General features: G+C 32.7%; 1 protein-coding gene and 1 long non-coding RNA gene across 3 annotated transcripts in view; one reads left to right on the top strand and one right to left on the bottom strand.

Moving 5' to 3' along the window:
- Nucleotides 1-343: 343 nt before the first annotated feature.
- CACNB2 (calcium voltage-gated channel auxiliary subunit beta 2) overlaps nucleotides 344-22945 on the top strand; it is a 182211-nt gene continuing 159609 nt past the window's right edge. The window contains exons 1-2 of one of the 2 annotated variants that reach the window (XM_026686401.2): nucleotides 344-784; nucleotides 10800-10892. In XM_026686401.2, the coding sequence (XP_026542186.1) occupies nucleotides 671-784; nucleotides 10800-10892 (207 nt within the window). In that variant the 5' untranslated portion in view covers nucleotides 344-670. The remainder of the gene's footprint in view (nucleotides 785-10799; nucleotides 10893-22945) is intronic. The other variant, XM_087945458.1, reaches the window with a different exon arrangement.
- Nucleotides 3546-8790, bottom strand: LOC148128844 (uncharacterized). The gene is made up of 3 exons (XR_015745731.1): nucleotides 8731-8790; nucleotides 6379-6429; nucleotides 3546-4111 (listed from the first exon to the last, which is right to left on the bottom strand). It is a non-coding gene; the product is annotated as an uncharacterized LOC148128844 (long non-coding RNA).

The following is a 22945-nucleotide window of genomic DNA, read 5'->3' as shown; positions in this document are numbered from 1 at the left end:
AGGGGAGGCTCCAAGAGGGGGAACTCCATGCAGGCCTCTTGGGCAGTTTGCTCCCGCCTATATCGGTCCCTGCGGCAGGGCAAGAAGGAAAGGAAGGCTGCTGGTCGCGGCTCCTCGCCTAACTTTATTTTAGGAGGAAAAAAACAAAACAAAACCCGCCAAGCCGTCACTTCAGGGCTGCCCTCAGAGCGCTGCTTCGTTCTCTTACTTGGGAGAGGAGGGAGGGGGTGGAATAGAGAAAAGAAAAGGGTCTCGGTTATCCCTTTCTGCTTCCCTCAGGCGCCTCCCTGTCTCCTCCCCCTCAGCCGTAATAGCAGTCGTTCTCCGAAGCTGGAGCCGCGCTTCTTCAGGCTTAGGGCGAGGCGAGGCGCTCGGGGCCGCTGGACGACAACCCAGAGCCTTTCCTCTCCCCCTCTCAACCCCCCCGTCTTTTGTAACCACCGCCCTCTCCTTCCCTTCGCGGTCTCCTCAGCCGGTCAGCCAAAGGGAGGCGAAGCATATGAAACATTTCAAAATGGCCCGACCCTGAGGGATTAGCAAAGCTTTCCTCGAGGAGCAGGAGGAGCGGCAACAACCTCGGGGTAGGGGTTGGGGTGGGGTGGGGTAAAGAATCCTTTGCCGTTGCTTCACAGAAGCGATTCTTCTTGGAATTGATTCCCTTCTTTCTCCAATGGTCCAAAGTGACCTGTCCAAATCGCCTCCTGTCACAGAACTAGCGGCGGCGGCGCAAGAGATGCAGATGGACTTCCTGGAGAATCCCCCGGTGCTCGTTACGGCACTGCAGGTACGACTTGGGAGGGTGGGGAAGCCACGGCGAGGGGCACCCATGAGGAGCCGCTACCACGTGCGTGGAGGTGGCTGAATTGCCGCGAAACACGGAGCCACAAAGTAACCACCTCCTCGTATTGGGCGAACCCACCACCACCTTAGGCCAGTTGACTAAGCCTTGGTTCAGCTTACTAAGGGAAGACGAATTGTTTGGGTAAAGGTTACACAAAGCCACAAGGTAGATTCCTGGATTGTGGGTTGGCAGGTTGTGTGAATCCAGCCGTGGCAGTTTGCCAACCAAGTATAATGTGTGAACCTGACCACATGTGATTTACTCAGTGATAAAGTGAGCAAAGAAGTCATCATCTGACAGTCATATATGGCTATTCTTGCCATTTCTAAAGACCGTTTCAAGGTTCTGCAATAAAAATAAGACTCTCCTTGCATTTTTAGCGAATCTGTTATTTGCATTAGTGCATTTCACATCTCACTTCATCAGGTGCTTTCAGCCTTCTGTCTCTGGAAATGTTTAATATCTTCCTATAATTTTCAGCCTCCAACTAATTTAGAGGTAATTATTTGGCAAGAGCTCCCTTTATTGACCGCACTCAAAGAGTAAAGATAAAAGTTAGTCCCAAGTGCTCTTTTGTAGCTTCTGAACATGTACTTTCTCAGAATTATTGTTATTAATTTGGTGGGACAAGATAGTACTGAGAAGTAACTTGGGGCTAGGTTATGCAATTAAAAAAAAGCTCTGTTTCTAAACAGGTTAAATTTAGATACAGAAATGACATCAATTCCAAGGTGTTTTCCAGGATGATCTCAAGGATATTTAAACAGCTCTGACCAGTATGCCAATGGCAGAGGTAGCTGTGATTTTAGTGTTTGTTATATTATAAAGCCACAGTTGTGCAGAGTTGTTTAACAGATATATCTGTTAGAGCTTTGGGCTGAAATCTAACAAGAATACCATATTGGGAATAAGTCTGGCATTCCTTCCTAACAAGACTTAGTAACAAATAAACACCTGAATGCAAATCCCAGATTACTTAGAAGCATGCATTCAAGTGGCATTGGAGAAACAATAACTTCCCCAGATTCTGAGAGTATGGAGAGGATATTACTTTTTTTTTACATCACATGTTCTTGATTTGAAAATCAGGTAATGACTGGCATGTTGGAATGTTCTGTCAAAGACAAATATTTTGTCAATTATTTTCTACCTTTGTGCAAAGTTGTAATCACTGTAGAGAAATAAAATTCATGCATATATTTATGGATTAGGCCAGGATGATTTGGATTTTCTTCAATAATGTTTGCCTTTAGTTATATAAGAGAACTTGGACTTGCCAAGACCCTGCCATATTAACTTAAAAGCAAGTTTTTGTTTTAATGAAATGCATATAGTCTAAAAAGTTCAAATCTATCAAATGGATGGAAACGGGCAACTGTTTTATGTATTAAACCAAAAGCATGGAAAACATGCTTTTCCATATGAGTTACATGCTGGAAAAAGCAGTAGCATATAAATTTCTTTTTCAATTAAACACAATTTTTGGACACTAGCTGATAAGATCTGTAATGTGTTCAACATAGATACTAAAAATTAAGAATTAACAAATTTTAATGGGAAGTATCAAGATACATAGCTGGATAATCAGTTCCACCCTTAGAAAGTATTCATGTAAAAATGAATAGTTTCTTTGTCATGCTTTAGCAATTTTCTACCTTCTGCTTTCTATGCAGTATGGTGAAACCCAGAGCTTTATTGCTCCTTTAATTCAGTGATTGAGAAACTCTACATTTGACAGGAAAGTGTATCATTTTTGAAGCTGAAGTAAGAAATGTATACAAGAGAAGTATACATGCTCTCACATTCCATTTTTATTTCCCTATTTCTTATTGCTCTTGGAAAGGGAGCTACATGTATGCAAATTTATAAGTATTTCTTACCAACTGCATAGTCAAATTTGCAGACATAGTTCATGCTAATAAGTTGCATTTAATTTTCATCTGCATGTTTTAATCTATATTTTAAATATTACAATGTTCCATGATAGTACTTAGCTTATCTTGTACGTGAAGAGTTTTTCATCTATTCTGTGATTAACTTTTATTTTAGTGGAAATGAATAACCTACCATATGTTTACCATGGCAGTAATAAAGTATCCTAAACCTTAATTTAAAATTATGAAATATATGGACACATAAGTAAGGTAATTCTAATAATGTGGCTAAGAGGTCTTCCAAAAGAACATTTTGTTTCACTGGTAAATGATAAAAATGCCGAGTATTTCCATCAAGCTACTCCAGTTGCACTTATTTTGCTAGCAGAGTAAACTCATTTATAAATAGTTACATCTTTTTGTGTGTGATAAATGGGATTACAGTTACAATATATCTTTTGTTCAAGATATATTTATTATGCTTTTATTTAATATAACTTTTCCTATAATTTGTGTGTGTGTGTATTATGTATATATACCTATACAATATCTAGACCTGTATCTATAGTTTATTTTTCTCTAAAGTATTTTGATCTTAATAGGAAACATTAATATAAAATATTAAATTACAATTTCTTCTATAACTATGATCACTTTTTTCACAGGTAAACTTTTTCCTGCTGAACTTAGAGTTAAATAGAGCATACAGTTGATGAATAGAATTGCTTTTTAATTCTTTCAATGCTTTTGATTATATAATTAGGATCAGATTACAAGAAATTGTCAACAATGCTTTGTAAATAATTTTCTAGAGTTCTGATAATTCTTACTACACAAATTATTGTTTGTTGTCCATGAAATTGAAAAGTTACCCCATCTATTATGAGGTATCCCAGTGAATGATGTCCATCAGCAATCAGCAAACCTATAAGGGGAACTTGACAATAAATCAGTTCATTACACAATCTGTCCCATTTATCTCTTATATTTTTGCTGAAGAACATTGTGTTTTTACTGAAACTGAAAGGCATCAATTTTCATTCCATTACTTCAAAGTAATTCTGCGATGTTCAAATAGCTGATAGGAAACTGAATTTTTTTTCAGGAATGAAAAAAATAGTTTTGCACAATGATGTATATGGTTATGGACCTTGCTAATTTTTATGAAATTGTCATAGAAAATGACATGATTTAAATACTTTTTCAATGAAAATTAATTACTGATTGCAGTTTGCATATCTTGTAAGTTGTAGTTGGCCCTCAAGAAACGTAGACAACAGCAAAGGATACTGAGAGTTGTTATTCAGCAATATCTGAAAATACTCTTCTACTTGTCCACTTGTTTTAAAATTTCTGAACAGCTTTTCTGCATTTCTAAAGGTAGTCCTAGATATACCTTTTGAAAATAATAGAGAAGAGAAAATAATGCTTGAATTTAATTGCAGTCTATTAGTATTGCAGGTCACTTAGATAGTACATAATGCCAACAACTGATTAATGACCCATATTAAACATTGTTCCCTTCTGCAATGTTTTTCAATTGCACAGTCCAAACTAAATTTTCCAAGTAGTCCCAAGCAGCAAGTATCAACTGTGCTTTGATTCTAGTATCAGCTATGATAAGCTACATTTTGTAGCTACTCCATTAATCAGTTCCTTTACAAAAGGGTGTAGAAGACAAATATGTAATTGTCATTGAACTCAAACTAAATGATACAGACAGTCCTCAACTTATAATAATTGTTCAAAGTTATAATGGGACTGAAAAAGTGACATGACCGTTTTTCACACTGTTACAGCAGTCATGTGGTCATGTGATCAAAATTCAGATGATTGGCAACTGGTTTATATTGATGTGGGTTGCAGTGTCCTGTGGTCAGAAGGTATGCGACCTTCTGACAAGCAAAGTCAATGGGAAAGCCACATTCACTTAACAACCTTATTACTAACTTAATAACTGCAATGATTTACTTAACTATGGTAAGAAAGGTCATAAACTGGGTCAATATTTATTTAACAAATGTCTCGCTTAATAACAGAAATTTGGGGCTCAATTGTGATCATAAGCTGAGAATTATCTGTATATTATCTGTATATAAATTATAAATGTTATTTCTAAGTTCTGTTCAGAATGCTGCATATGAGCTAAATTTTTATATACTATATGGGAATGGAAAGGTAAAGGGGTATGTCATTCTGTAATGTTTAATATTTATATGCTGTCATTGATTTTAACAGTTTTTGCATAAGGTCAGGGAGACTATTGAACACTTGTGGCTTTGTTAGGTCTTGATCTGCTTTGCATATCTAAAAGTCAAAAAGATTCAGAACTCTTCTACCCACCAAAAAACTTTTTTCAAAGGGAATTATTTTACTTACCACATTTCCCTTTGAAAAAAGGTTTTTGGTGGGTAGAAGAGTTCTGAATCTTTTTGACTTTTCCTTTAGTGCCTGTTTTGAATTTCTGTACCATTTTTAAACCCTGACCTAAAAATAACAAAGAAGTACTTATGTCCAGTTTCAACTGAAGAGTTGCTCTGGATGCACTTATTTTCCTTGCACTCACTTTGAGCTTTGAAAATATATTTGTATTCTTTTCTGAATGAAAATACCCAGTTTTCTGCATGTATCATATAAATGTGATAAGAAAAGGAAGACCTTGTTTTCCTTGGAAGACTTTCAGACTTATAAATATTCTGTGTCTCTTGTTGTTTATGCCATTCTATAAATTAGCTCTGAATTTCCTTTATTGTAATGCAGATTGTTATATTTCTATATTGGAGTCAGAAAATATATACCTATATATTGCAGGCTATTAGCATTCATATTGTTTTGTTAGTGCTGCTTGCCATCTCTTGCTCACCTCTCCTTTTATATAACTAGTGTCAGCTATAAGGTTTCTTTTTTAACTCATCCATTTTCCAAGTTGATTGTGATATGTCACCAAATCAGCAATGTCTTTTAAAAAAAATGTTTTCATTCATATGCACCCCACATATATTCTCATCCCTATCTATTTACATTTTTGTATAATCATAGTCTTAATGGTTTTAGAATTTGAGGGTTGGACTTATTTATTTTTTTAAATAGATGTAGTCCACTAATTTGTCCTTTATATCTTGTTGATACTGAGTTTAGTCTTCTAAATATGATGATTTCTGGTTTAAGTAACCTTGTAATATTTACGTAATGTCATGGATTTTAATTCCTACTTCTTGAGAAATTATTATACCTTTGGGGTCCTGTTCCCCCCCCCCTTTCTGGAATCTTTTAAATGAAATTACCAGTGAGCAACTAACTTTAAAAAAAAAATCCATTCATTTCATATAATTTGCATTGTCATTTACATGGTCATGCATACTGTTGCATTATAGAATTGTATAATTGTGATAATTATTTTGTACAGAACCCTGGAACATTTGAATTATTGAATAAAAATAAATTTCTTTAATGTTTGAAGTACAATTGGATTTTTCCCCTAACCTGGCTTTTTGATCAGTATCTGCAAAAATCCAAGAAAAATGTTTTTTATGAATACATGAATTAAGCTTTGTTTGTTTTTAGTTTAAGATATGTCAGCCATGTATTATAGTTTGTTCAACAAATCATGATTAAATATGCATAGCTTTGCATTATTTTTGAACTATAAATAACATCACTTACCTAGGCGTCCAAGATTTTCCCCCGAAGATACATATTTTCAGAACTGTAAGTCTGAAAGTACATTTGGTTCATCATTTTACTAAACCATAATATAATTTGTTTAGTTTTTGTCTTACCTATATGATTTGAGTCATGGTTTATAAAATATGATTTAGTACTTAGTGTGTTTTAGAAAAATAGCCAATTATGGTTCATTCAATAAACTGACTAAATTATGATTATGTTAATTCAGTCCTAGAGTAGCTGGAAAAATATGTTGGGTAACTGGAAGGGCATATAATATAGACACTTTGTTTTCCAGTGCATATGCCTGGTTTGCTTAAAATAAAGTTTTAATGTTAATACTGTAGTGTGTTAATTAATACTGTAATATAACCATCACTAGTCTCCTCAGCACTTTTGAGATCCATTTCAAAGGATATTCTTAGTAATTTAGAAAACTTCTAATAATAACATATCACAACATAGTTTTCCTAGACTCTTTCACTTTTAAATATTTTTTAAGGCTACTGGAGGGAATGAGATATGGAAAGGCAAGGCTAGAGAATCTGGAAAACTGCAGAAATGAGAGGAGTTATTTCCTGATTTTGTTAACAGAATTCAATACAAGTATGAAAGAAAACTGGCATAGGATTCCATTCATAGAGCTGAATTTAAAGAACCATTAGCAAGAAGAAATTGATCTGCACAAACAAGTGGTGCAAAGGAATTTGCATAGTATTATAAAATGGTACTTTCAATGCTCTTTTAAATTACTTGTTCAAGGTTGTATAGTTATTGCTGTCTATTAGGAGCATAAACTTCTGCTGAAACACATCACTGTTTCCTCTGACAGAAGGTAGCTCTTCATGGGGCACTTACACCTGGTGCCCTTTCCTCTCACCATGTCTCAAAAACAGTTTGAAATGGACCTATCAGTTGGCTCCCAATATCTTTACTTCACCTGTCTTCAGAATATCGAGAACATCCTGGGAACACAAGTAAAGTTCCGCCTCTAGCCAACAAATAGAAGCCTGCTAAATAAAATAATTTAAAAGATCCAACAGTATGTTTTCTCAAATATTGCTAGTTCTGGAACAACAAATATTTCATAAAAAAGAAAACAAAATATGTTTCTAGTGCTACCTTTCAAGTATGTTTTAGCTGCAAAATAGCACCCTCTCTGTTCTATTTCCATTTTAGCTTGTCCTCTGTTCATGTTTTCATTATTAAAAAAAGAATTAAAGAAAAATGATATGTCAGTGAAGCCATCTGGCTACTAAGCTATCATTCCCTTTGTATTAAAAAATCCAATTGAGACTTACAGAATTAGCATTAGCATCATCAGTTTTGCACCCAGGCACATTTCCCAATTACTCTAACCATGGGATGAGCTGCCTTGAAGAACAGTATAACTTCAGACAAAATACATTCTGAGCTGAAGGAACTGGAGCTCATTATAAGGTGTTTTCACCTTGAAACAGCCTGTCACTTTGCATATTGGTTTCCTTCTTTGCTAATCAAGACAGTATTCCCTTAGAACCCGCGAAGCAGTCTGAAGCCCACTGAAACTGAGAAAAGAGGCATTAGATTCTTTCATAAAGACACAAAATGTTCATTAGACCTGAAAGTTTCATTGTATAATTAGAAAAGTGAGTGATTTGGCTCTCAGTAAATCAGTTCAGATGCCAAATTCAGTCAGCATTAGGGTCTCACAGAAATGTAAAGCTCTTTACAGCTTCATAGAATATAGAATCTTTGTATGAACATGCCAAGGGATGTGTACAGGTGACTATGTTTTAACTAAATATATTTTGGATTGGATCTAAAATCTTCTATGTGGAAACCATGAGCCTTATTATTGAGCTCCCCAAATATAACAGTATAATGGAAACATGAATTTTATTTTAAATTACAGATTAATTATGGGTTTAGGGGGACTTTTATTTTGCAATTGTAGATTTAATTGCAAAATTAAAATGAAAGAAAACCTGCTATGAGCCACGTATAATAGTGTGTGATAATCCATAATAAAGAATGTCTATATTATTGCCTAGGGAACAAGGAAGATGTGGCAGTGGAAATCAAGAAGAATAATTAATTTTTTCCCAGATGTTTATTATATATTTCCTAAATGCAGAAGGATGAAATTCCCAACTTTAGAGCAAAAAGTTCTAAAGTTGGGGTTGCAATCCTTGTGAGGGGCATGGACAATTTGTGAAGGATTACTGTTTATTTTAAAGTTGATCTGCCAACAAATAGGAACCTGCAAAGAAAAATAATTTACAAAATTCAACAATACTTTTTTTCAACTATTGCTAGTTCTAGAGCAACTACTATCTCATATAAAAAGAAAATGAAAAATATGTTTACCTTCAAAGGGAAGCTTCAAAAAAGGTTTTTGCTTATTTATTTATTTCCCAATCCTAACCTGAAATAAATAATAAGTAAATCATTATTGTTCATAGGTAGTAAGAAATGTATTGTTTATTCATGAGGATTGGATTATATATATATATATATCTATATATCTATATATCTATATATCTATATATCTATATCTATATCTATCTATCTATCTATCTATCTATCTATCTATCTATCTATCTATCTATCTATCTATCTATCTATCTATCTATATATATATATATATATATTCTTAAGTTTAGCGGGTACTTACATGTATGGCATTCAGCTTTGTTCGGGTATTTTCCCACGTCATAGTAGTTGTGCTTTTAAAGTTGTAGCGACGTTTCGGCAGAATCTCATCTGCCATCATCAGGCTTCTGCAGATGAGATTCTGCCGAAACGTCGCTACAACTTTAAAAGCACAACTACTATGACGTGGGAAAATACCTAACAAAGCCGAATGCCATACATGTAAGTACCGAAACTTAAGAATATATATATATATATATATATATATATATATATATATATATATATATATATATATATGAATGATTATATATTATTGCAAAATTTGAGAATCCCTAAAGAAAGGCTTTTTGATAAATTCATAAGCCAAAAACTTTGCAAGGTTATGCATTTAATCTTATACCTCATTACTTACAGGAAACAGGTATAATCCATAATTGGATTTTGTTGTCATATTATAGCACTTTAAAATGTTGCTTTCTATCTAAGAGATAAGAGATAAGAGTGAAATGTGGAAACATTACTTTAGTCATCCCTTTGATTGGTTTTCAGACTAATGTAATTATAGTGAAGTCTGAAAAAGAGGGGATGTTGTTGTCTGAAGAGAAAATAATAATAAAATAAATTGTAAAGAGAAAATGTGGCATCACCACCAGCAGGTAAGTGAATGAGAGTGTGTTTGAAGAGCACACTGATCACACTGAAAAAGAAATGGTGATAAAATGGTTTCAGGAAATTCCCTAGAAAAAAATTATTCAGTTCTACAGAAAATACTAGATATCTGTTATGTACTTCAAGTCCCGAGGCATCATGTTTTATGAAATAAGCAGAGTTCTTTTTGCTGGCAAAATATTTAGTCATAGTTCAGTACATAGTTTAATACATTTAATAGGTCTAGCCAGTTGATGATACTATGTGGGTTTGAACATTATTTTCCTTTTTTCTGATAATTCTTAAATTTTACACACACACACACACACCCATACACTCCCACACACCCCCACACACTCAAATGTCAGTAATTAAGATATAATGGTGTAAAGTAAGTTATATAGTAATTTTAAGAAATAGTTCTGAAAAAACAAATTCTAATGATGAAATATTGAAAAATCTGGTCGGAGAATAATTTAGGATCACAGATACAATACATCTTAGCAAACTGATACCTGAAAATAATGTGAAATATGGGAAAAGACAGTTAATACCGGTAATCGCATTTACAGCATTATATCCATTTTATGGTTGTATATAGAAAAGCAAGTAAATACAAAAAAGGACTACCTTGTAAAATCGAAACCAAATTAAAAATACAGGGATTTTTTCCAATATAGCTAATTGGTTTATATAATCACGAATAACCAAACTATGGCTTCAGATATGGGTAAAATAGATAACTTCTCATGCAGAAGTAAGAGGCATTTGCTGTATTTTTTTTGGCTAAAAATAGAGAAGGAATTTCTTGATATTCTATTTCTAAATCCTGCATATCCCTATACTCCTTGTTAAAACATAAGATATATGCAAATTTGATAGTTTTTCAATATAGCTGTGTTTTTGTTATGAATTGTTAGTTAGAAAAATCTAATATACAAGATTGCATTAAATGATACAAAAATTATCCCCCTTCCTTATTTTTACTATTAAATTTATACAAAGTTGAAACATTTTTATTTAATTTTACTTGAATGTATAAACAAAATAAGTATGCATGATTAGAGTGTACATAGTATATTCAATCTTAAATGCCATATAAAATTATAGCAATTATTTTTTAATTTTAACAGTCTTATGGCAAAGGTGCAAGAAGAAAAAACAGATTTAAAGGCTCAGATGGGAGTACATCTTCTGACACTACCTCAAACAGTTTTGTTCGACAGGTATGTTACTTTTCTCTGTTTGGGTAATATTTGGTTCTGTTGCTTCACAAGAGATCAAAAATAATACTGTGGTATTGCATAATTTCTGCTGACAAAAAATAACAATAAAAATAGAAAGTTACTTCAAACTCTCAATACAGATACAACTATATAATAAAATACTCTTTTACTTTAATAAGATATATAGAAACTAAATATAGAAACATATACAAATAATAACAGCAATACTGTATATCATAATCTGAATAAAATATGTAACTATAAATGAATGATATTAAAATTTTCAAAAATACAGATATTACTAGATATTTCTATACCAAAACAAAACATCCTCTATTTTCAGATTAAACAAATACATAAAAATCTAACATAAAAATATATATTAACCTATGTACTCAGAATATATTTAATCCTCAGATTCCAAAATCAAAACATTTTTTCTTTATCAAGCAAAAGTATAAAAGTTGTTTTTATGTAGAAAGTCAAATCACCTTAATCAAAGCAGTCAGTGTTGCCATCTTAGCCAACTACATTTTCACAATCCTTTCCTCTATTGTGAAAGTTTGTATATTTACCCATTTCTTTGCCCGTTGAAGCCTTGCAGAAGGTATTGTATATAAGAATAAGATCCCTTATTTTAATAAATTTATCCATCAAATTGTAGTTTCAATTTTCCCATTGTTTTTCCTATTTGTTGTAATTTTGAAGTATAACAATATTCTTAAAAACATTCTGTTGACAAGTGATATGTTTTGAAAAAAATCTCACAACATGGACTTATAATTATGTATTTGCTAATAATTGAAAGATATTGCATGGAATTAATGTAGTTAGCTAAAATGGCAATCCTGACTGCTTTGAGTAAAATGATAATGTGATTTTCTACATGGAAACCGCTTCTAAACCTTTGCTTGATAAAGAAAGAAATGAAGATTTTGGAATCTGCTGATTAAATATGTTCCGATTATACAGCTTATACATATCATACATTGAAAGATATCACATGATTTTTATAGTTTATAGGTTTTTAAAAGATGGAAGAGACAAAAGTTTGATAAGTCAATTCAACATATTTATTCAAGTGAAAGTTTGAATCCTGAATAAGATAGTTCAGTAACAGTTGAATTTTTAAAAAAAATTTATCTAATTTTTGGAAATTTAGAAGCAACTGGAAAAATGGTTTGTGTTTTATTTCAGAAGAAAGAAAACAAAAAATGAGGTTATAAAGTTTCTAAATGCACTTACCTTTCCCTGATAGAAGAAAATATCAGTGTTTTCCCTTCTATGCAGATGTTGGTTTGTTTAATACATTTTATCTTGCCATTCTGCGATGCTTACATAAACTATAAATAGAGCAATTTAAAATTTCCACAACTTTATACAAAACAAACAGATTTTACCAAATAATTATAGTAAAATAATACAACAAAGCAATAAAACATAAAATAATAGATGACATATAAGAAACTCATATGAAAGGTTTCCAAACAATGTTGCTTTTGCAGAGTAGATGCTCTAAAATGCTGTTAGTATTGTATAATACTGCGTAAGGATTATATAGACTTATACAGGCATAATAAGTACTTAGATTTCTATTTTGTTGCTCCTGAAATAGTCAATTCCATTATGAAACAGCTGATGACTGTTTCTCTGTACTGTCTAACCAAAATGTAATTACTTACAATTTAGGTCTATAATTTATTGTTTTGTCTGTCTTGAACAAGTCTGCCCATCTTCTGTAAAAAAAACCTTCAGGTACTTGAACAGACTGTCAAGCTGTCTTTGGTTCTTCGTGCAAAATATATCTTGCACTCTTGTTGAAGTGTACTTTTTTGGTAGCTGCATCATCATGTTTGCTGATGATTCAGAAGGGAAATTGGTTCCTTTTTGGAAATACTGTTACTTGGTCCCCTTGCCCTTAGAATTTTCCTACCAAATACAGAACTTGCATTTATCTTTTGTTGAAATAAACGTTGACTTCAAGTATCACCTTGTTCTTTTCTATATACTTATATACTTGCTATGTACTGCTTGATTATTATTTTTAGGATTTTCTCAAATACTGATGTTTAACTAATCTATAGCTTCCAGTCCCCTTTTTAAACAATGAAACAATATTAGCTATTCTCCAATTATCATCACCATCTTTTAAACACATATGCTATATAACTTTCAATATTTTTTTCATATGCCAACCGATATACAGGTAGTCCTCACTTACAATAGTTCCTTTCAAAGTTATTGTTCAAAGTGAGCATTCAAAGTTACAACGGCACTGAAAAAAAGTGATTTATGACCATTTTCACACTTATGACCATTACAGCATCCCCATGGCCATATGATTTAAATTTGGATGATTGGCAACAGATTCATATTTATAATGGTTGCAGTGTTCTAGGATCATGTGATCACTTTTTGTGATTTCATTACAAGCAAAGTCAATGGTGAAATCAAACTCATTTAACAACCATGTTACTAACTTAACAACTGCAATGATTCACTTAACAACCATGGCATAAAAAGTTGTAAAATGGGACAAAATTCACTTAACAAATTTCTCATTTAGCAACATAAATTTTTGGCTCAATTGTGATCATAAATTGAGCACTACCTGTATTACTGACTCTCAAGTCAGATAGTATTGTATGCTTTGACTTTCAATAAAACATTTTGAAAAATATCCCATGCAATTCAATCCCATTTGTGAGCTGGTCTATGTTTCCATTAATGAATATAGAACTGTTTGAATAATAGTTGCTAAAGAGTGAATGTTAAAATGCTGTGGTGAAATTGGAAGGGATTATCAAGAGATATACTACTAGGTTCCATTTTAGGCTTAGTACATCCCAATGTATTTATAAATGATTTCAATGAGTGATTAGAAAATAAGATTATCAAATCTGCAGATGAGATGATAGATAAAGGAGCAAACATCAGAGAACTGCAATAATTAGGTTTAAGAAACTCTACGGCAATAAGCAGTAACCACCAATATTATTTTAGTAACAAGTAAATCATTACTTTTTATTTATCTATTAATTTTAAAAAGCAAGTTCAGTTCAGATAGTTAGGAAAACACTATATTGAATAGTTCATACTTGGAGATTGAAAATGCTGGAGTAAAAGAAAAAAATATATAAATAACTTTATGTAAACTGTTCTGGTATAGTTTGCTTTTATTTTGCTGAGTGATTGATTTCCATAATGTTGCTATCCTACATTCAGTTAGTGAACCAAAACTAGTAGTTACTCTGAATTATCTAAGCAATTGTATTACAATTCTGTAAACTGATTCCTAAAACTGATCTAATTTCCAAGATTTACATAACTGTTTTGTAAGTAATATCTACCAGCATTGGTTTTATTACCAAGGAGTTAAATCACTAAAAAGAGGAAAAATAATGCTGTTTAATGCGTAAGATTATTATTTATATCAGTTGGCTATGGTTAGAATAATATGATTATTCATATTTGTCTTTTTGGTTAGTCACATAAAGACTTTTGGTTAGTGACATAAAATTAAATATTGTGCTCTTCCCAATTTCCCATGTCCTATTCCTTTGGCTGTGCAACTAATGTGTTGGAATTGAGGCTAAATGTGTATTGAGGGTACCATATAAGGGAAAGATTCCAATATTGCATGATATTAGAACTGGATACATATTCCTTTCAACTTAATTTTAGCAAAAACATTTATAAAACAGCAGAGAAGTTGTCTTATAAAAACAAGCCATTTTCATTCACATGCTAATAACAGTAATTCTTCCAACAAGGTTTTTTTTCTAAGGCACTTGACATTTATCATCTAAAAATGAAAAGGGTAATCTAATGAGCCTTTTATAACTAGAAGAACAAAATAGTTCTAATAGTCACTCCAGACATAGGAGGTGTAAGAGAGGAAGTACAAGAAGGTGAACTAACGAACGGAGCATATGCTCCATCCTACAATTGGGTAGACCAGGTTGCCCTGATAAAAAACACTTTACAAGAAGGGGACTTCTATATGAAGTCCATGCTTTCAACATTGGAAATAATCTATGAGATCCTTAATTAATAAACATATTTACAAATACATACTGTATGTTTTCTAAGAATTAAGCCCCACTGAGTTTGGTAGAGCTTACTTATTCTGTAGTATATGCAAATATAAGAAGACAAGTTAATGAATTAATGATTGATTATAATTTTAATATTTCATTAGTTTTGTAATATGTATGCATTGAACTGCTAATAAATGTGATAAGGAATATTGCATTTGGAGAAAATCCTTCAAGCAATCATTTTGATTTACTAAAATAGACTGCTAGGAATATGTCTGAAAACATTGTACATATGGTGACAAATACATATGCTCAACTGAAATATTTATGAGCTTCTGTGCTAGGTTATGAGCAATATATTTCTATTGATTTAGTAATTGAATACTCTACCTTTCTACTTAAGCATTACTCAAAATAATGGCATATAGAAAATAGAAAAATGCTCAATTATAGTTAAAATACAAAGAAAATAATTATTTTTAAACATTCCTAGTAGACTAAACACACACTTTCCTTCACTACCATGAGAAAGAATGCATCAGAGTCTTTGAAATGATGCAATCAATTTGCATGCTCCCTGTTATCAGGAGGGTCTCCTGACCTTTTGAAAAAAAGCCACATTTTGAGGGTTTCTAGAAAGTCACTATGATTGGGACTGATCTGGAGGTGGGATGAGATTCTGTATGGCAGAAAAGGCTTGTCTCTGGGACCTCTCAGATGGAACTTCTTAGCAGATGGATCTGCAGACTAGGATAGATAGGACGGTAGATGTAATTGGGGACAGGGAGTCTTTTAGCTATACAAATATTCATATATAATTAATTTAGGTAGTCTTTGACTTACAGCCATTTGTTTGGTTAAAACAGCTCTGAAAAAAGTATGACTGATCCTCACATTTACAACTATTGTAGCATCAGGTAAGACCAATGCCCCTTTTCCTTCCTTAGGAGAGTCTGGAACTATGTCTAAGTTTAGGTTACTGCATACCCACTGTAAATAAAATAATTTTAAAATGTAATTTTGTATGCAGGGATGGGGAGGATTCTGATTTTTGTAGATGGACTGGAGAATCTTACGTGACTCTCAGTTCTTTGGGCAAGATATGATAAGGATTTATGTTAACACTCAGGATTGAATTTTTATTTCAGATTGCTAATAGTAAGATGAGGCAAAATGATGTTAGGTTTATATTGTTTCTAAAATGTTCATAAATGTAAATATAAGGAAGGCTATTCTTAGGCATTGAACTCATACCCTTTACAGTGTGATGAATATAAAATAATGCCTTATTAGATGTAGAAATGCTAACGTAATATTTGTAGCACAGATTATTTAAATCATCAAGAAGTGCAGCTGTTCACAGTGTTACTCAGCTAACCTTTTACATTGGAGTTGCAGGTATTATTAGCAGGTCCAATAGATCTGGATGACAATAGTTTAGGGAAAGTTATTCTATATAATCTATTTTTTATTTTTCTATCAGAGATCTGGAATCAGCTGATTCTATATAAACATTGATGATAAGTCTAATGAACGTAATGCCTTGGGCAAAGACTGAGGAGAACCAAAGACAAGATTAGCTTTTGTTATGGCAATTTCTCTGGTGGGAATTTGGGTCAGTAACTCTCTCAGCCCAGTGCACCTAACAGAGCTGATGCTGGGGGAGATAAAATGAAAGGAGTAATCTTTGTAAGCTAACCAGAGTTCCTTCAAAACTATTTTTTCAAACATGGAACTATTATTTTATTAAAATTGACAACAGATGTACCTATATATGTTACATTTTCTTCTCTAACAGGTGTCATATATTCTCAGCTAATGAGATTTAACAAGCTTTTCAAAGCTATTAAGTTTTAGTATTATGCATGACTTTTAGTGCTCCATTTTGTGTTACTTATTTATTCATGCCTTTTTCTTGGGATGCAAGTTGATGAACATAGATTGTGATCTAGCCTCATGTTATCCCTAAAACAATCCAGAAAGATAAGTTAACCTTTAGAAAATACATAGAGAAGAAAAAAAAATGACTAAAATCAACCAGTAAAGTTTAGTAAAGTCTTGAATCTGGATCTCTTCAGTTCAGATCCACTATGCCATTTGTCTTCTAGCTCTTTTTTAAGCATAACACTAGAAATATTTAATTTAAATAATATTTAAAACATACATATAACTAACATAAAACATAGGTATTGTTAGAATTTTTGGTTTGTTTTGCAAACCCAACAAAACTATATTCAAAATTATTTTTAAAGAAATAATAAAAGCCAAAAATACATGCAAGTTTTGATTTTCCTGTAAATGTTTGACCACTGAACATGTAATCATGATTTTAAAAAACCCTCCATGCTCATTTCCACTAACTAGCCGGGAAAGAAATTAACAAAGTAATATTAAGGTCAGGCTGTCCCCTTGGCAGTAGATAATGAACAGAAAGTGCTAACATTTTCCAGACCTTACTAGAAAATGAAACAAATTGAACTTGTCTCTTGTCTTGCTATACTAAAAAAAGAGTCTGAAGAAAGGACTTATTTTAATTGTACTTTCAAATATTCGTCTATATAAAGGTATAAAAGGGAGATATTCTTGCTGTTATAAGAACAGTGTTGGGGTGGCTTTCACTTGGTGAAAGACTTACCTCATCTATATTTTAGCTTTTCGAGTAAGATGGAGCGTTTTGTTAAAGGTGGAGCATTTTCTATCATGGTGAGTAGGATGTATAGGCAAATGGGGAAACAATGTATACATAGGCAAAAGGGAATAAATGAGGATGTATCAACAAATAGGGGTAAAATGGGAATGCGTAGGGAAATGGGGATAAAAGCAGCTATCATTGAACATCTTCTGCCTTGTAAGTGACAATATTGTGTCTTGCATCTAAAGATGATACCATATAGTATAAAATATAACATGATCAAATGACAAAAACTAAAGAATTCCCCTTTATAAGTATATAATATGAATTGTGCATATAATTTGGTTTTGTGTTTTTTTAATTAGCATGGACCAATTATAGTACCTTAAATTTTATTTGGAAGGGGAATCCTATTTCACACAATATTAACCAGGGAAGTAATATTTGATCTTCTAACTGGAATTCTACTATGCAAAGGCCTTTGATAGTGTTTGATAATTCATATCCCTTGATAAAATTGTTTCTTCAACAGTGCAGAATTCAGAGCGGATCACCCGGTACCGTGTTCAACTGCTGTTTATAAAAGCGTTATAGCTGAAATACTTCCTTTGCTAATCTCCATGCTAATTGCTCACAACGTTTTTTCAGCATTTTTAGAAAGTTTTGTGCCTTTTGATATATTGTTATTGATATATAGATAATGAAAATCCTTGCTTATGATATATGTGTCCTTATTATCTGCCTTTTGTTTGTTTTTGCAAGTTACTGAATGACATGTGTTTGCAGTGAATTGGATATAAAAAGGATTTGTAAAAAAAAGAGGAAAATACATTTTACTAAAACTCTCCAATGTGTAACCTTTAATTGGATGAAACTGTGAAACATATACCACAAATGGGTTAATTTAAAAGACTGTTTCTCAAATCTGGGATTCATTACTTCTGTGGAATTGAAATTTGGCAAAATTTTGGTCATCTCAGTGCCACTATAGTCATTTTTAATGCTTCTCACAAGGAAAATCAATGGGGAAATAGTCAGGAAATTGGAAATCAGTCTCATTTCCACTGTTCTTTTTTAGCTAAGCAAATATCTCTGGAATCATTCAAAAGGTTACAGCTTTTTGAAAAATAATACAAAATCCACTGAAAATCCACAGGAATCCCCCCCCCCAAAAAAAAACCCAAGGAGGAGCCATCAAAAACCTATAAATATCTGGGCACAAGAGAAGCATTGCTAATGTTAACTGGTTTGGATAATGAAACATCTGCAAAAAACAGATGTAAGTTCAAGAGCATGAAAGACCCCTCAAAGTTTCTTTTTTGGAAACTCTTAAGTTTTTAAACCTGAAGGTGACGAGATAACAGAAACATAGCATAACTCTATAGTTTAATTAAGTTTATTATTTTAAGAAGATTTTAACATTTAATCCTTTTATGAGGAGAGGTGTCCTTTAAAAGTATGAATAAGTTGGCAGCCCTATCTTAATATAAATTGCTGAATTGTTTCTGAATTTTTTAAAACATAAATTTGAAGATGTCTAGGTCATTTTGTTTATCAATTTAGCTGGACAAACACCCTCCTTTTTGGGTGTGTTTTCATTATCTTATTCCACTTACTTAATTTGCATTAATACATAACAATATTTCATATGGACTAATACAACTTTTCTGATTGGCTAAGAAATGTTTTACAACACGAAATTAATTTTAACAGACAAATTCATGTTTGCTGATTTGGACATTAGAAAGAAGCAGTCTTAAATATTAAATAAGTTAAACATAATAGTTTACTTTATTTGGGAAAACAGAATCTTGTAGAGGTGAGAATTAAGAAAAATTATTAACCTGAGAATATCAGAGGGTATCAGAAGTACTAGTTGATCTTTGGATCTTTGCAGCATATCAGCAAAAATTTCTTACATTTTATTTGAAAATTGTTGCAGTAAGCAAGGTAGAAAAATGTACAAGAGTTTTCGGGAATAGTTTCAAACTCTTTAATAATAGCTCCATTTTGAATTGAGATAGGGGCATAGGAATTGAAGTGTCATAGCAAGTTGTGATCCTTCTTTTTTTATTCCTCACCCCATTTTTGAGCTTGATTTTCTCCCATCTTCTATTCCCACACCAAATTTGGAAACATTCTGTTCAGTTTTTGGAAAATTATTGTGCTAATATACAGTCCTAAGTCCTTTAGATAAATACTGTATAAACCTAAATGCTTAGTACAGGGGTGTCAGACTTGATTTCATTGAGAGCCGCATCAGGGTTGTGTTTGACCTCTGGAGGGCCAATGGGTAATGGCCAGAGCAGTGTGGCCAGCTTGACGCCGCCACTCATGCCTGTAGTGGCCCGAGCACTCTGCCAGTGAAAATGGGCTCCCAAAGTCTTTCAGAGGGATACAGCACTCCTGAAATTGCTAAGATACTGAGACATGATCACATAACTATCAAATATTTTGTTGCAAATAGTCAACAGGGTTTCAAGAAACATATTGGGGGAAAAAGACACACATTAACTACCAAAGATTTGAGAAGAATCAAACGTGAAGCTACTAGGACCCCATTATTCCCCAGTGCTGTCATATTCCAGAACTGCAACCTATTTGAAGAACCTAGAAGTACAGGGTGTTCAGTGCTCAGAAACTTGGCCAAAGTAAGGAAGGTTGAAACCGAACCACCACTGAACAAGAAACATAAGTTGAAATGGCAAGACTGGCCCAAGAAATATCTGAAGACAGATTTTTCAAAGGTTTTATGGACTGATGAGATGAGAGTCACTCTTGACGGACCAGATGGATGGGCCCTTGGCTGGGTCAGTAACGAGCTCAGAGCTCCACTTCGACTCAGACACCAGCAAGGTGCAGGTGGGGTACTGGTATGGGCTGCTATTATTAAAGATGAGCTGCTTGATTTTTTTGGGTTGAAGATGGACTCAAAATCAACTCCCAAACCTATTGCAGTTTTTAGAAGACACTTTCTTCAAGCAGTGTTACTGGAAAAAAGTCTGAATCTTTCAAGAAGACCATAATAATTTCATACAATATTTCTTATAATTAATGTATTTCATAAAGTTTAATTTATAAATAAACATGACAATAATGAAGATATGAATTAAATGTTCTGCTTCTGTTGGGAAGAGCATATGCTATTACCTTTTTTCTAGCAAAATCAATCAATGACAATAATGTATTTTTTAAAATTTATTGATACATACAAACAGTGTGCTTGCTGCCTTTTAAATAAATGGACTTTGGCTATGTAAAACAAAAGTTAAAATAGCTATAAAGTCTGGAGAATGTTACCATTAAAAAGCTAACTGTAATTAACAGTTTCAATCCATACTTCTGCCTTTGTAGGAATATCATTGTTGATTCATGATTGCCCAACGCACAACTTTGTATGGCATTCAAACACACACACACACACACACACACACACACACAAACACACACAAAGAAATAATAATTAGTCATGCCCCAGCATATTAGCATAGTTTATTCAGGCTATTTTTAGTGCTAAAATGCAAAATGCATTGGGGCAATGGAGCCTGGAAATTATGAAATATATTTTAATATTATATAATTTTAGTACACCTGAATATTTTTGAGCTACTATAGGTATTTAATTTCTATGGAATATTTCCATGCATGTCTGTTTAAAGAGAACAATATCTAGGAAAGCACACTACCATACAATATTTTATTTAGATATAATTATATAATTCTGGCACATTTATATCATTGTTGATTTCATATTTTATTCCTGTACTGATTTCATGAAATCCAGAACTAAGCAATGTACTTTTTGGTTTTAATTATTATAATGAATTATGTGGGCAATTTTTAAAATTTCAGTGGAAAATGAAAGAAAGGCTAGAGTTAAGATAAGGTATGGATAAACAATATTTTAATGGCAGGAAAATCAGGGAAATATAACTCTACTGAGGTATTATTTGAGAATCTCTGTGTGTGTACATCCATGTATGTAATATTATATGATATGTCATGTTTCATATTTCTGGAGGGAGAATTTCTCATACCATCTCTGCCTTATTTCAGTTTTTCATCCCTCTTTAATGGATTATGTAACAATGAAAACATTTCAAAAATTACTATGTTCATGATTTGGAAATGCTTATTTAAAGTATTTTGCCATAAAGTAAATCAAAATCATTAACAGTCTTGCAAGTTTTCTCATATACAAATAGTTTTCCATTGTGCTGAATTACTCATCATAGTTTCCTTGCTTTGATCCATTTGATTACAGATGGTCTCTGTGATAGTTACTATAGAAACTAAGCTATTCCATTTTAGACTTTTCCTGTTGCTATGCTGTATGGAAGGCTGCTGTTTGCTGTTTTTTTATGGCAAGCTGTGTAATAGAGAATATTGATTTCAAGATAACTGACAAGGTAGTAGGTAAATTGAAACCTGAATTGGATTAAAGAAGTGAAAATGCTGTTACAGCAAATGAGTAGAAAGCAAAGTTAAAAAAATGTGCATAGAATTCTCCTTTCATTGGATTAAGCCAGTTTTATGTTTATGTTTAATTATAAAGCAGATTTTGAATGATATTTCTTTAGTTTTTAATAGTTGCAAATTGAGAGATTTTAATAGTTTAAAGAGTACTTTTCAAACTTTTTCCTTCATCACTCAAAAACACTAATCAAAAAGGTATTTTTACTGCTTAACAGAAGTCCTGCTGTGATTAGGTAATGGTTAGTATGTTGTTACTCCACCCTCCCACCCCCAAAAAGAAAAAAAACACTTTTACCCAATTTGGGGTAATGTACCCAGGCTTGGAAAACAGTGTTTTAAAGAAACCGTTTGAATGTGAAAGAAATGCTGGCCTAAAGTTTAGCCTACATATAAGATGTATATTTTTGTTGATGACCCTCACTTTATCAAGGACCTTGAAGTTCTCATATTGAATGATCTAAGTGCCAAAGCTCACTGCAACAGTATTGCCAAAAAGGCTTTAAGAGTTGTAAATTTAATTTTACGAAGCTTCTCCTCTGGTAATACTGTTTTGCTAACTAGGGCATTCAAAACCTTTGCTAGCCCAATATTTGAATTTTACCAGAAGATTACTACACTGCTCTGTTCACAACAGAATACCCTACAGCACCAGACTTGAGATTCTTGGCTTAGACAACCTTGAACTACGCTGGCTAAGATTGGACTTAAGCATAGTACATAAAACCATATGTTACAACATCTTATCAGTTAATGAATATTTCAGCTTTAACAACAACAACACTAGAGTGCACAACAGATATAAACTAAATGTAAACCACTCCAAATTCGATTGCAGGAAGTATGATTTCAGCAACAGAGTGGTCAATGTCTGGAACTCACTACCTTGTCACCTGCTTAAACCCCAA

Source organism: Notechis scutatus, chromosome Z, assembly GCF_049901735.1.
Source record: "Notechis scutatus isolate UNSWTSFEM ecotype Mainland chromosome Z, rNotScu1.2, whole genome shotgun sequence".
NCBI lineage: Eukaryota > Metazoa > Chordata > Lepidosauria > Squamata > Elapidae > Notechis > Notechis scutatus.
Note: the sequence above shows the minus strand (reverse complement) of the source record. Positions and strands in the feature narration are given on the sequence as shown.